The following is a 13,168-nucleotide window of genomic DNA, read 5'->3' on the forward strand; positions in this document are numbered from 1 at the left end:
TCATCATCATCACCATCATCGTCGTCGTCGTCGTCGTCGTCATCATCATCATCATCATCATCATCATCATCATCGTTTTGAGACAGAGTTCTCTGATTAGCCTTATTCCTGGCTGACCTGGAATTTAGTCTGTATGTCATACTGGCCTCAGATTCAGAGATCTGTTTGCCTCTGCCTTCTAAGAGTTTGTATTAAAGATGTGTCCCACCACCACCCAGCCCCTGGATTTTGAAAAGAAAAAAAGAAAAAAAAAGTACAAGTATATGTTCTTTGTAGGAGTCTATCCAAAATAAAAATCTTACAAAAAGTGTGAATCAAAGGATGCACAAAAATAGACGAGATATGCAAACTAGCCAAGTCAAGGAATCTCAGAGCCAGCACTAAAGCAAATGGGAAGTTTTCGTGTTTGTAAAAATTACACAGTCATGGCAAAGAGAGAGGAAGACCCCCTCTACACGGGAGCTCTTCAGTACAGCGTCCAGAACTGCCTTGTTTGCTCTCCTGGGTATGCCATGGTCAGTGGATCTGGGTGCATCATCCCGGATTGCTCCATTGCCACACTCTTAGTCACCTATTGAGAAAGAACATGGGTTCTGTGTGGAAGCCCCTGCTTCACCAAGTGGCGGAATTAGTGGCTGGTTTGCTAGCCACACTCCTCCAGTGACCTGCCCAGTCACCTGTCAGCCAGCTACCGCAGCTCTGGCTTCAGTGGAGCTTCTCTGACGTGTGCTTCCAACCATACTGAGGCTCTACTCCAACCGTGTAGAAATGCTGGGGCAGGGCATCTGCCCAGCCAGTGTCTGTCTCAACTAGAAACAAGATGCTATTGTTCAAACCAGTTTTCCATCCAGTGAAACTCAAAGTTCACCCCAGTCTCCTGTGTATCTTTCCCAAATGGTTTATGAGCTGAAAAGAAAAAAGGTGTAAGTAACACTCTCCAGACTCCAAAATGGGAGCCTGTGCTGGCTGGTTTTGTATCGACTTGACACACAAGCTGGAGTTATCACAGAGAAAGGTGTCTCAATTGAGGAAATGCCTCCCCGAGACTCAGCTGTAAGGCATTTTCTCAACTAGTGATCAAGAGGGGAAGGCAAAGCCCATTGTGGGTGGTGCTGTCCCTGGGCTGGTAATCTTGGCTCCTGTAAGAAAGCAAGCTGAGCAAGCCAGGGCAAGCAAGCCAGTAACATCCTTCCATGGCCTCTGCATCAGCTCCTGCTTCCTGACCTGCTTGAGTTCCAGTCCTGACTTCCTTTGGTGATGAACAGCAATGTGGAAGTGTAAGCTGAATAAACCCTTTCCTCTCCAACTTGCTTCTTGCTCATGATGTTTTGGGCAGGAATAGAAATCCTGACTAAGACAGAGGTCCTAAGCTTACGGGAAAATATATTATAGCAATAAATAAGAAGATATAGACAAAATCACACTATAAAAGAGGATTGGTGTTTGCCTTTGATCGTGGCAGAGGCAGGTGGACCTCTATGAATTTGAGGCCAGCATGATTTATGTAGTGAGTACAAGCCAGAGCTACATAGTAAGACCCTATGGGACACTATTGTTCCCTAACTCAGAAAGACAAAGAAAACCTACAAACTTAGACGATATGTTAAACCCTAAAATAGAATCTCTATAAATTCCTCAAAGTGACCATTCTGTAAATAAAACTAAATGGAAAATGCACAGTCTCCAACAGCAGTAAGCTACAAGTTAAAATTAATCAGAAAGATCAGATAGCCCTAACCCTCTGATCGAAGGCAAAGTTTAAAGCAGAGTTTCAGGGGTTATCCTGTGTCTGAGGCCTCCTGCTTGCCATCTCACAGTTTCTTCCTCTTGCCTGAGTCCAGCCACCTCTCTGTGGCATGTCCTTCCTTGTAGGCTACAGTGTGTTTGTGTGGGTAGCCGCTCACCTGGGCGGTGATCATCCTCAGTGCTCACACATTCTTGTGGGCTGAAGAGATGGCTCAGTGGTTAAAGGCGAGGCTCACATCCTCAGCTTGTAAGAGCGAGAGGGCTTCGCCCAGTTAGGATGATGATCCCTTTATCATTTCCATGAAACATTTAATAGTCTTTACAACATCCCTGAGACAGCAAGAACCATTTTACTCCAATGAATCTCGATCCACTAATGCACGTGTGTATTGGAACTGTCTTTCCCCATTTCAGTCTCCATGACCTCTTCTCTCTGCTTTCTGGAAGCCCTTCCCAAATCAACTATCTGCTTGTCCACAACGTCTCACATTGAGGTCACTTTTTCTATTTCCAGGAACCATAAATAAAGTCAATACCATTCAAGAAAGCTGACCTTCTGCATTCTAGAACCTAACTCAGGATTCAAATAGCAATGGGGATCCTAGTGCACGGAGATGAACCTCCTCTGGTAAATGAAAGGGGGCTGCCCACGTTTCTCCACAAGGATTGTCTCTGAGCGGTGCACGTATTTAGCAGATGCCCAGTGCCAGTAAAGAACAGGTCAGAATCGAAGCGAATGCAAATGCTATGTCCTCATAGCATAAACAGTATTACATGAATAAAGTTGGGAAGGAAAGAAATTCTCAGCCTCACCTATAATAGTTGAAAGTGGAAAGACATCATTTGAAGTTGATGAACCAAATAGCAGAAGCACAGCAGTGTTCAATGATACAAAGAATGAGAAAGATGATGCCAAGGAAATCTTTTGTGGGTGACGGAGCACAGGGAAAAGAAGCATGCTAGCTGTTGACATCCTGGTTAGGGGACTATTGTAGACCCTAGCCAACGGAGTAGAGGGAAAGGGTGTTAGACGCTGGGAAAAGCACCAACCTTTCCTAATATCAAACTGCACAGATATAGGCAGAGAAAAATCCACATAGTGGAAAGATTTAAAAAAGGAACTGCTGACACAAGAGTGCATAAAGTAACAGCGTGGAACAAAAATCAAACTTATCTGAATAGCAATAAATGTCAAGTAACTTAATTTACACATTGAAAGCGCTTTTCAGGCTGGATCACAAAACACGGCTAAAAATAAACGGGACTCAAATATACTTCACAGTAAAAACAGGACCGAGATCTTAATAGGAAAGGTGAAATTCAACCCTCGAAGCACAAACGATCCACAAAAATAAAGACATTCCTAAAGCTAATGGCCCAATTCGCAGCGAGGACGTAATTATAAATCTTTTATGCATCGAATACCACTTCAGCATATTGTATGAAGTGAAAAATAAAGCTACAGCAGCTACAATAGAAGCAGAAACATCTCTTATTATACAGTTCACCCCATTAGGCCTGAATGAGCAAGTCCATAACTATATTGCTAGCCTAAAAAGAAAAAACCTTGAAAAACAACCGGAAGACTGCTCTTGATTAAAGTTCTTAAATAAAATGAGAAAATATATGTATTTGTTTAACATAAGGAGAACTAAATCTATCTCAGCCCCAAAGGCAGAGCCACATTTAAAGGGAAAACATTAAAGCGTCCCTATTAAATCTATGCACCACACAGGAATGGACAACTTCAGCACTGTTTCAAAGTCCTGGAGCGAGGAGCCAATTGCAGTTGGCAAGAGAGGTACAAGTGATGTTCTATGGGAATAAGGATTTAAAGTTATCATTATCAAGATGTTTATACAGCCCAAGACCTCAAAAATTAATTTTCATATATATAAGCAGTAGTCGTATCAAAGATACTGTGAAAGAAAATGGTGTATTTAGTAGCAATGAAAAATAAAAATGGGCCTGGGGATATAGCTCAGTGGTAGGGAACTCAGTATTCAAAAGGCCCTGGGATCCATCCTCGGCAACACAAAAACCAAAAGATGCCTGAGAATAAATGTACGGAGAAATATGTAAACGCTATGTAAAAACAATCCAACAATCCCTTACAACGTTAGTGAAGTTTATAGAAGAACTTAACAGGCCATATCATCAGAAACGTGAGGCAACGTTACCGATGAGTCAATATTGATTTAATAAAAAATACCCCAGGGGATGGAAAGATGACTGAGAAGGTAAGACCATTGGCTGCTCTTCCAGATGATCTGGGTTTCATTGGAAGCATCCACATGGTAGCTCAGAACCAGCCGTGACTCCAGTACCAGGTGATGCTCATCTGTGGTGCACAGACATAATATACAAACAAAACACCCATGCACATACTAGACAGACAGATATAGATAGATTATAGATAGGTAGATAGATGAATAAATGAATAAATATTTAATATCCCCAAAGGTTTATGTTTAAGGTAAACATTTTTTAACTAAGTCTGGAATGTAACATAGTTTAAGTGTCTGCTTAGCATGCACAAGGGCCTAGGTTTGATCCCCGGCACTGAGGAGGCAAAACGTTTGCCAAGTACGGGAGTGCAAGCCTGTAAAACCAGCACTTGGCAGGTGGAGGCATTAGGATTACAAGGTGTGGAGCAGTCTGAGCTCCATAAAGAAACTTGAAAACAAGAACAAACAAAACATCTAACGTCTTCTTTTTTTCTTTTTTTTCTAATGTCTTTAAAGCATAAAAATGTGTGTGTGTGTTTGTATGTGTATGTATGTGTGTATGTGTGTGTATGTGCATGTGTATATGTGTGTGTATGTGTGTGTATATGTGTGTATGTGTGTTTATGTGCATGTATAAATGTGTCCATGTGTGTGTATGTGTATATGTGTGTGTATGTGTATGTGTGAGTGTGTGTATGTATGTGTGTATGTGTGTGTATGTGCATGTGTATATGTGTGTGTATATGTGCATGTGTATATGTGTGTGAGTGTGTGTGTATGTGTATATGTGTGTGTATATGTATGTGTGTGCGGTGTGTGTCTGTGTATATGTATGTGTGTGTATGTGTGTGTATGTGTATGTGTGTATGTGTATGTGTGTGTGTGTGTGTGTGTGTGTGTGTGTGTGTGTGTGTGTGTAAACACTGAAAAACTTTAGGTGCATGATGAAATTAGAGCCTAGCGCCAAGACTCATTAAGATGAATTGTTTCCTGCAAAGTCGAGGTAACAATTGGCACATAGGCATGAAACAAATAAAACAGAATTGCAATCTGAAATAGTTTCTATTGTGTATCATAAGTTTATACATTATAAAGATGGAATTTCAAAATGTACTGTATCAAATTTTCAAGTAACAAATACATTTTATATTTCAAAAATTGGAATTTCAAATCCAACTCAAAATTTGACTATTTTGTTTTGTTTGTTTGTTAAGCTAGGGATTAAACCTAGACCCCAGAGCAGGCCAAACCCTCAAGTGGATTTTTAAGAAACAGTGTCAGAACCCAGCGGTGGTGGCAGAGGCTTTAATCCCAGCACTTAGGAGGCAGAGGCAGTTGGGTCTCTGAGTTCAAGGACAGCCTGATCTACAGAGTGAGTTCCAGAGTACCCAAGGCTACATAGAGAAACCCTGTCTTGAAAAACCGAAGGAAAGAAAGAGAAAAAGAAAGAGAAAAAGAAAAGAAAAGAAATGGTCTCAGGATAGTTTGATATCCATTTAGAAAAAAATTAGTTACTTCTTTGGAAAGTGAAATAGAATTTTTTGAGTCTAGAGTGATAACGAATAAATTACAGATAAAACATTTAAAAGTAAATATGATGGAGTAAAAGGAAAATCAAAAGATGAGAATAAATATAGAGATTTAATTTTTATTCACATTTATTTATATGCTAGGTTTTGGTGTTTTGTTTGTTTGTGTTTGGGGGTTTGTTTTTTATGTCTGTGCATGCTTTCCCGTACATCCGGGCATCCCTTGGCTGCAGTGCCTGCAGAGACCAGAAGAGGGAGCTGGATGCCGTGGAACTGAAGTCACAGCTGGTTGTATGCCCTCCAATGTGGGTGCTGGTTCTCTCTGAGCGCAGCGCAGCTCCAGCCTCAAATTGGGTGAGGGTGGGAGTCCCCTAAGTCATATCCTAAAGAGGTGATGTAACACATCTGAAAAGAGAGAACAATAACCCGATAACAGAAAGGACTTAAACAGGCAGTTGTAAAATAAGTGGTGTCTAACATCATCTTCCTTGGAGTCAGGAAAACACAGGCTTCCTCAACAGTACTGAAATGTCTATAAGATGGTCAGAGTGGCTAGAGACTGTGCGAACAGCACCATCCTGGAGGGCAATCATATTAACTGCTAACCAGCGATGCCCCACTGCTGGGAGTCTGACCCACGAAGTACATACCCAAGTGTTGGAGCGCCCATAATAGCAGCACACAAAAGCCCACTGAGAGCAGACTGGCAGTCGGCTCCCGTATGTTTGTATCCATGCAATACCATGAGGGGTAAGGCCAGCTCTCCTGCTCTCGTGAGGAATTAGTTTTAAGGAAACCATTTTAAAGGTTCAAGCTAATGGACACGATCATTTCAGTGTTATTATAATCCTGTTCCAACTCATATGTTTTGCATTCTAAATAACCTTGTGCAGATTCCTAACAATAGATACCAAATGTGTATAATAAAGCCCTAAATCAACATCTCTGCTGTATATTTGCCTTCTGTTTTCTGCCTGCACATGCCTGTATGCGTGTTCAACAACTCAGTGCATTTAAGAAAAAGCTATAAGTCACGTGTAGTGGGACACACGCAACAGGACATGCCTATCATGAGCACACAGAGCGTCAGGGGAGGAGGGTCAAGAGCCCAAGGCCTGCTTCAGCCACAGAAAAGATCTTGATTTAAACATAACAAAATGGACAAAAAAGGTGAATTAAAATGAAGCTACTTGTCACTTCCTCTCAAATCTGCCCCTCTAACAGTCCTTATGGCTGCTCCTGCCACTGTTACTGAAAGCCTCTTCTCTCTTCCTCCCCCTCATCCAATTGATTACCGAGAGCTGTCAATGCTGTCTCATAAATAACTCTGCTATTCATTTATGTTCTGGATCCCCACCGACTCTTTCATTACACCTTATCTGCGACTCCTGCGTTGTGCAATCCATCTTCTGCATTAGTATGGAACTGATGGTTGCAAAATGAAAATCGATGTGACAGCGACATTTAAAATTCTTCTTGGTTACTAGCACTTGCGTTATATACAATAGAACCCCCGGAAGCACTTACCAAATGAAAAAAGAAAAAGCCAAATTAACAAGTGCATCATAGACAGGGAACAGACATGGTTACTGACAGCTTCATATTTATCAGCCATAAAATAATTGCTAGGACACCACCCAAATACAGCTGTTTGCCAGTCCTTAACCTCAAAACCAACTGTCCATATGGAGTCAATTACTGTGGATGGATTTCTATTTCTCTTTGTAAGCTTCTTGATTTCATTTTACTAAATCAGCCAGGGACCATGATTGCAATTTGTATGAAATTTTGGAATCAAATACCCCAGTAAATAATAACAATCATAATAACCACAGTGGGATTTCTGCAGAGCACACAAACAATGGAGAGTCTCCCGGCGGTGATTTAAATTCAGAATTCTTTCAGCTTCAAATCCGTGGACACTGAGCTCTCCCTAAAATAGATGAGTAATTCTAGGCCACTAAGTTATTATTCCACGCACATTCTTCCTGCGCATACCTAAATACATTTCTATGATGCTAAAAGCATTCGGAGTTAGATAGCACTTATCTTGCTATAAATTTAAATGCAACCTGACCTGTATTTCTATGAACGATAAAAATGCTACTTGGGCAATCTAGCTCGTGCAGTTAATCAAGAGAATTGTGTCTTTAAGAGTATCCTAGCAACATGTCTGCAGCTAAGGAACACCCAACTGACACTGCCCATGAATTTAATTATGCCACTGGACTCCGTCAAACTTTCTAGTTCATCAAAAGGATACTTAAAAGCAGAAACAGAATTAAGCTACAGCTGAAATGGCTGGGGAGGGGGAGAAAGAGGAGAACTACCTAGGTGGACAAGGCCACTGGAGCTTCTGAGCAGGCAGAATAGTGAGAGAAAATGAACAAAGTTCCAAGTCAGTGGAGGGACCAGAACCAGTGCATTAATGACTTAGGAGACTGCTAGTCCCTGGGCAGAAGTTGTACTGGGGTAATCACAGTTTTAGAAATATGTTCAAAACTTGTAACAGTGTAACAAAGTCACTGGCCTACCCAATGTACATTTTCTAGAGCCTGTGCCTTGAAGAAAATGCTTGGCACACATCAGGAATCACCAGGAGTAATTCCCACCATCATAACTACAACCTCATCTCCACTGTATTTTTTTAACATGGCTGCATATTTGGCACAATAACAAATTCTACATAAACAAGTTTTACAAAAGACAGGTCTGTTCAAGAGGAACTGGTTTGTTTGACTTGTAGAAAGCCAGGAAGTCAATGAACTACATGTGGAGATTTGCATTGCAAACAAAATCCTACTTCATAGAAACCCAATGGAAATTGACCGTTTTATTAGTTAGCTGTGCAGAGACACCGTGACCAAAGCAACTCATAAACTAAAACATTTTAACCGGGGAGGACTTACAGTTTAGTCCTTTAATCCATTATCATCATGGTGGGAACCATGACAGTGTGCAGGCAGACTTGTTGCTGGACAAATCTACATCTGGATCCACAGGCAGCATGGAAGTGTGGCACACTGGGCATGGCTCAAGCACCTGAGACCTCAAAGTCTGTCCCCAGTGACTACTTCGTCCAACAAGGCCACACCTCCCCCCTATGGGCCTATAAGGGCCATTGTCTTTCAAACCACAACCATAAATGGGAGAGCATCTTCCCCAGTGCTCAAGAATGCACAAGAGTTCAAGTAGTTAGTTCTATTTTAGTTTTACGTAAAACCATCTCATGCATGCAGACTAATCCTTTTAAAAATTGTTAGTGTTCCTCAAGCTGTATGCACAAGTTTGTGGTTGGCTCACTAAGAACACATGCGTGCATAAGCACAGATGTGTATGTGCAAGCATACACACCATTTTCTAAACGTTCAAAAATCTAAATTTTTAAGAGACCTATTAGTTTAAATAATTGTATGTTCATACAGAATATCAACTTAAGCCACTGAAAGTCCTTCTAGAGGGAATACTATGCATTTTCAAGCCCCACCCCCCCTTTTCTTCTGGAAATCTGAGGATCACAGAATGTAACAGAGGAATGCTGTATGAATTGCCCAATTGTTCTGGTATTGGTTGTCGTTCCCCCCCCATCTCTGTCTCTGTCTCTCTCCCCCTCTCTGTCTCTCTCTCTCTCTTTCAAGTGTTCTGACATACTAGTCAGAAAACTGACAGTAATAGACCACAACTAGTTATAGCCATTAAAATATAATAATTTCTGGGCTGGGGAGATGGCTCAGCAGGTAAAAACATACTTATCCGAGTTTGGATCTCCAGAACCCACATAAAAGCTGGATGCGGTAAAGTAAGTGTCTGTAATCTCGGGACAACACAGGAAGCCAGGTAACAGAGAGAGAAGACTCCAGAAGAGACCAGGCCACCAGCTAAGCTCAGCAAAGAAACTACCTCTCAAAGTAGAAAAGCCAGGACCATCACCCTAAGGCTATAATCATTCGTGTAACCTTATCTCCACCCATGAACATCTCTCTCTCTCTCTCTCTCTCTCTCTCTCTCTCTCTCTCTCTCACACACACACACACACACACACACACACACACACACACACACATGCACGCTTTTGAGATAGTTTCTTTCTAGGAACCATGCAGTGTAAGGTGCAGAGTCCTTGTATCTCATCTGTACCCTGGCATTACAAGCTCCAAGCACCAGATTTGAGTTTGCAAGACACTGCAGCCATCCCTGTACATAAAAGAACACCTCCTTTCCCTTTGCTTTCCCTATAAAAGTGGTTCTCAGACTCCAGCTGTATCTATCAGGATGCCCTCGAGGGCTCATTCAAACACAGATGCTTTCTGATGCTGTCTCGACACAGGAGGTTTATAACGTAGCTGTCAACAGGCATCTCTGCCTGGCTTCCCCATGCTGCAGCAGTTCTGGGGACACAGACTTGACAATTACTGCCTGGAGCATAAAGCAGATCTATTAAAATGTTGCTCAGTTTGTTCAAGAGAAAACCAGTCTCCTGTCCAGAGAAACTATGCCCTGCCTAGGATGAGGTATGCTTAGATATCTACAAAAAAACTAGGCCTGAGGCTCATGGGCCTTACTGTTCTATACAACTGCCCTGGTCACAACACACCATTTCCCTGGTCAGTGCTTTTGGGGTCTATTGATTTTACATCCTTTTGGAAATTAAGTGGCATGCGGGTTTGTAGTCATTATCTGAAGGGTTCCCCCCGCCCCAAATATTACCCATAAGAAGCACATAGTTTCAGGCATCCATCACTCACTGTATATAAACTCTTGACTTCCTGTATCAGGTAAAAATCAGATATAGCAATGCCCTGTTATATAGATTGTATGAAAAAATGTACCTAGACAGAATCAATTCCTACTGCACAGGACGTAGATTTTAATCAGATCAGTTAATGGAGGCAGGCAGCTAGCTCTCTTTAGCCCTGGTATTCAGGGGATCTCCACACTGCTGCCTGGGTGGCATTCTCGGGCAGAGTCCAGCACAGAGAGTGAACATATAAATACCAAGGGCAATGGCCCGTCTGCCAGTTTGTAGACATTTTAGGGAGACAGTACCAGCTGAAGGGATCACGGTACTCTGCTGGAGAGTACATCAAGGGAGGCAGGCAGGCAATCCCTTGGCTTCTGATTCTTCCATGAGTTCGGCAGAGAAGCAAAAATCTGTGCAAACTCGCTTCTCCTGCAGCCACAGGCTGTTCCTTCACAGAAAAGCCAGATGCCTTCTCAGGAGGGCTGCAGCCTCTGCAACAGTTGAGAAAGGTGAGAGCCATCTCACTTGAAGATGTCTAAGAACATGCCTACCTTTTCAAATGTTCATATCACCAGCCTTGGCTAATTAAAAGATATTTTGGGGGTTGGGGATTTAGCTCAGCGGTAAAGCGCTTGCCTAGGAAGCGCAAGGCCCTGGGTTCGGTCCCCAGCTCCGAAAAAAAAGAACCAAAAAAAAAAAAAGAGATATTTTGGACGGCAATGAATGCTTTGTGTATGAATGTAGTGAGTACATGTGTATTTACTGTATGCCCACATGCATGTGTGTGTGTGTGTGTGTGTGTGTGTGTGTGTGTGTGTGTAAGCCAGATGTTGACATAAGGTATCTTCCTTGATCATTCCGTCTTTTGCCAAGCCTGAGCCCATCCATTTGATTCGGTTAGTCTAGCTAGCTTGCTTGCCCCAGGGGCCCCTCTCCCCATCTCCTGAGCACAGAAGGCAGAGGCAGACAATCACTTTGTTTTATCCATATAGTCATCTCTCCAGCCCGTGTGTATCTCTTAAGTACAGAACCGACAATACTATCCTTCTGGCACACTTCATTCTACCGTTTTCTTCTCCCCAAAATATACCACTTCAATGGATTCTCATAAGCATGTAAAGATATGATCAGTCCCATTTCTCATACATAGAACTTGAAGACAATTTATCTGATGAAAATTGTAATGTGTAAGCAGTCAAGGCTAACCTATTTCCTTACCTCAAAGACAAATGTGTTTCTATCCTGTTTTGACTCACTTCTAATCTTTATTTTGTGTTATGGACAGACTGAATATATTCCCAAATGTAGAGACATATGCTAGAAAGAATTAATTTTTAAATAAGTGTTTATTCCTTGAGAATTTAATACACACATACAATATTATGACATTCACCCTTTCACCCATACACAACTCCCCTCAGATCCACCCCCTCCCAACTTTACATCTTTTAAGAAAAATCAACTCCAGTTTGTGTCACCCATGTACTCATGGATATTGGGTTGGGCCAACCACTGGATTTGAGTCAGCCTACTTGGGGGAGAGGGGGCTGCACTCTTGAAGAAAACTGACTCTCCCCAGCAGCCACCAACTGTCCAAAGTGCTTCGTCAGCGGAACCACGCCTTCCCCATTCCTAACCTTGTCCTGAGCAGGGTAAGAGCAGAGTCCATCCTTCCCTGATTAAGGCAACCAGCACAGAGAGTGGGCATGTCACTGCATACCACGGGCAATGTCTCTTCTGCCAGTTTGTAGACACTTTGGGGAAACAGTGCCAGCTGAAGGGACCACGTAGGTTTGAAGCTACCAATTTATTCTTACCAAGAGATTACCTGAAAACAAGACAAAGCAAAAGTAATCGATTTTGTAGAAGCTGTTTTTATAGAGTACCGATGCAGTGTTTTTTTGTTTGCTTGCTTGCTTGGTTTTATTTCTTATGTCGTGAGAATTGAGTGCAGTATTCCACCTATGAAATCTGGTTTTACTCTGTAACACACAGGTGCCATGTTTGCCTCAATTCTAAAGAGAGCAATGATTAACACAGTACCAGCTACTCAGGAAAAGGCCCTTTAAAAACTATGCTCTCCCCTTTACTTAATTTCTTTTCCATAACAACAACAACACGGCTAACATTTGGGTAGCTGTGGCTCTGGGCATGGTTTTGGGTCTATCAACTGACTGAACGTATGTAGGCAAGCCCCACAAAACAGACTGTCTCAACAGCAGCGCTTTGCAGAGAGAAAAAGGAGAGGCAGAGGTTCCCAAGCTTATCCAGACACATCCGCTGTAGAGAAGTGGGGTGTGAATGATTAACTCATGCAACCCAAGGCCCAGCATTGTCCAGACATTTAACCGCTGTGAGGCTCTCCCTTTGCCTCATGCCACCAAACCTGTCTTGGGAAACTCTTTCTAAGTTCTTTTTCTACTGTTCTGTAGAAGAGCTCATAGTGACAAATAAAGGACCAGTAAGCACAGACCCAAGACAGGGTGTCTTTACTGTGGATGCCTAATGGTTGGGGGCTTATGGGTTGTGTGCCCAGTCTTGGGGTATGCGTGTGTATGTGTGTGTGTGCGTGTCTGTGTCTGCTCCACTTTTTCAATTACTTATTTTAATTATCATCATCAGCTATGACAACAGCAGCTGTTTATCAAGTGCGTATAGCATGCTGGCACTTGGCAGAGCATTAACCTCTGTGTTCCCCTTACTTCTAACCACCATAAGGCCCACGGAAGACCGTTAGGAACTGAGGAAGCCACAGTCCACAGGTACAAGCTGACACAGGAGGGCAGTGCCTGCAGGGTAAGTCTCTACCCTCTCTACTCACCTCAACAAGAGGGAAGCACTTTCAACTGACTTTTTAAAAAACAGACTTTAACGTGGGGGGTACGTATTGTGAAGCCGAGAAAAAGGCTTTATGGGTATTTTCT

At 42.4% G+C, this 13,168-nt stretch overlaps 1 protein-coding gene across 11 annotated transcripts in view; it reads right to left on the reverse strand.

The window, feature by feature from the left end:
* Positions 1-381: 381 nt before the first annotated feature.
* Positions 382-13,168, reverse strand: part of Lca5 (lebercilin LCA5) — a 67,326-nt gene continuing 54,539 nt past the window's right edge. For 7 of the 11 annotated variants that reach the window (XM_039081165.1, XM_039081163.1, XM_039081164.1 and 4 more), the window contains one exon: positions 11,572-12,072. In XM_039081165.1, coding sequence (XP_038937093.1) covers positions 12,044-12,072 — 29 coding nt within the window. In that variant the 3' untranslated portion in view covers positions 11,572-12,043. Of the gene's footprint in view, positions 572-677; positions 907-10,346; positions 10,736-11,571; positions 12,073-13,168 lie in introns of those variants that run through there. The other 4 variants (XR_010053951.1, XR_005487787.2, XR_005487788.1 and 1 more) reach the window with 2 other exon arrangements.

This window comes from Rattus norvegicus, chromosome 8 (genome assembly GCF_036323735.1).
Source record: "Rattus norvegicus strain BN/NHsdMcwi chromosome 8, GRCr8, whole genome shotgun sequence".
In the NCBI taxonomy this organism is placed as follows: domain Eukaryota; kingdom Metazoa; phylum Chordata; class Mammalia; order Rodentia; family Muridae; genus Rattus; species Rattus norvegicus.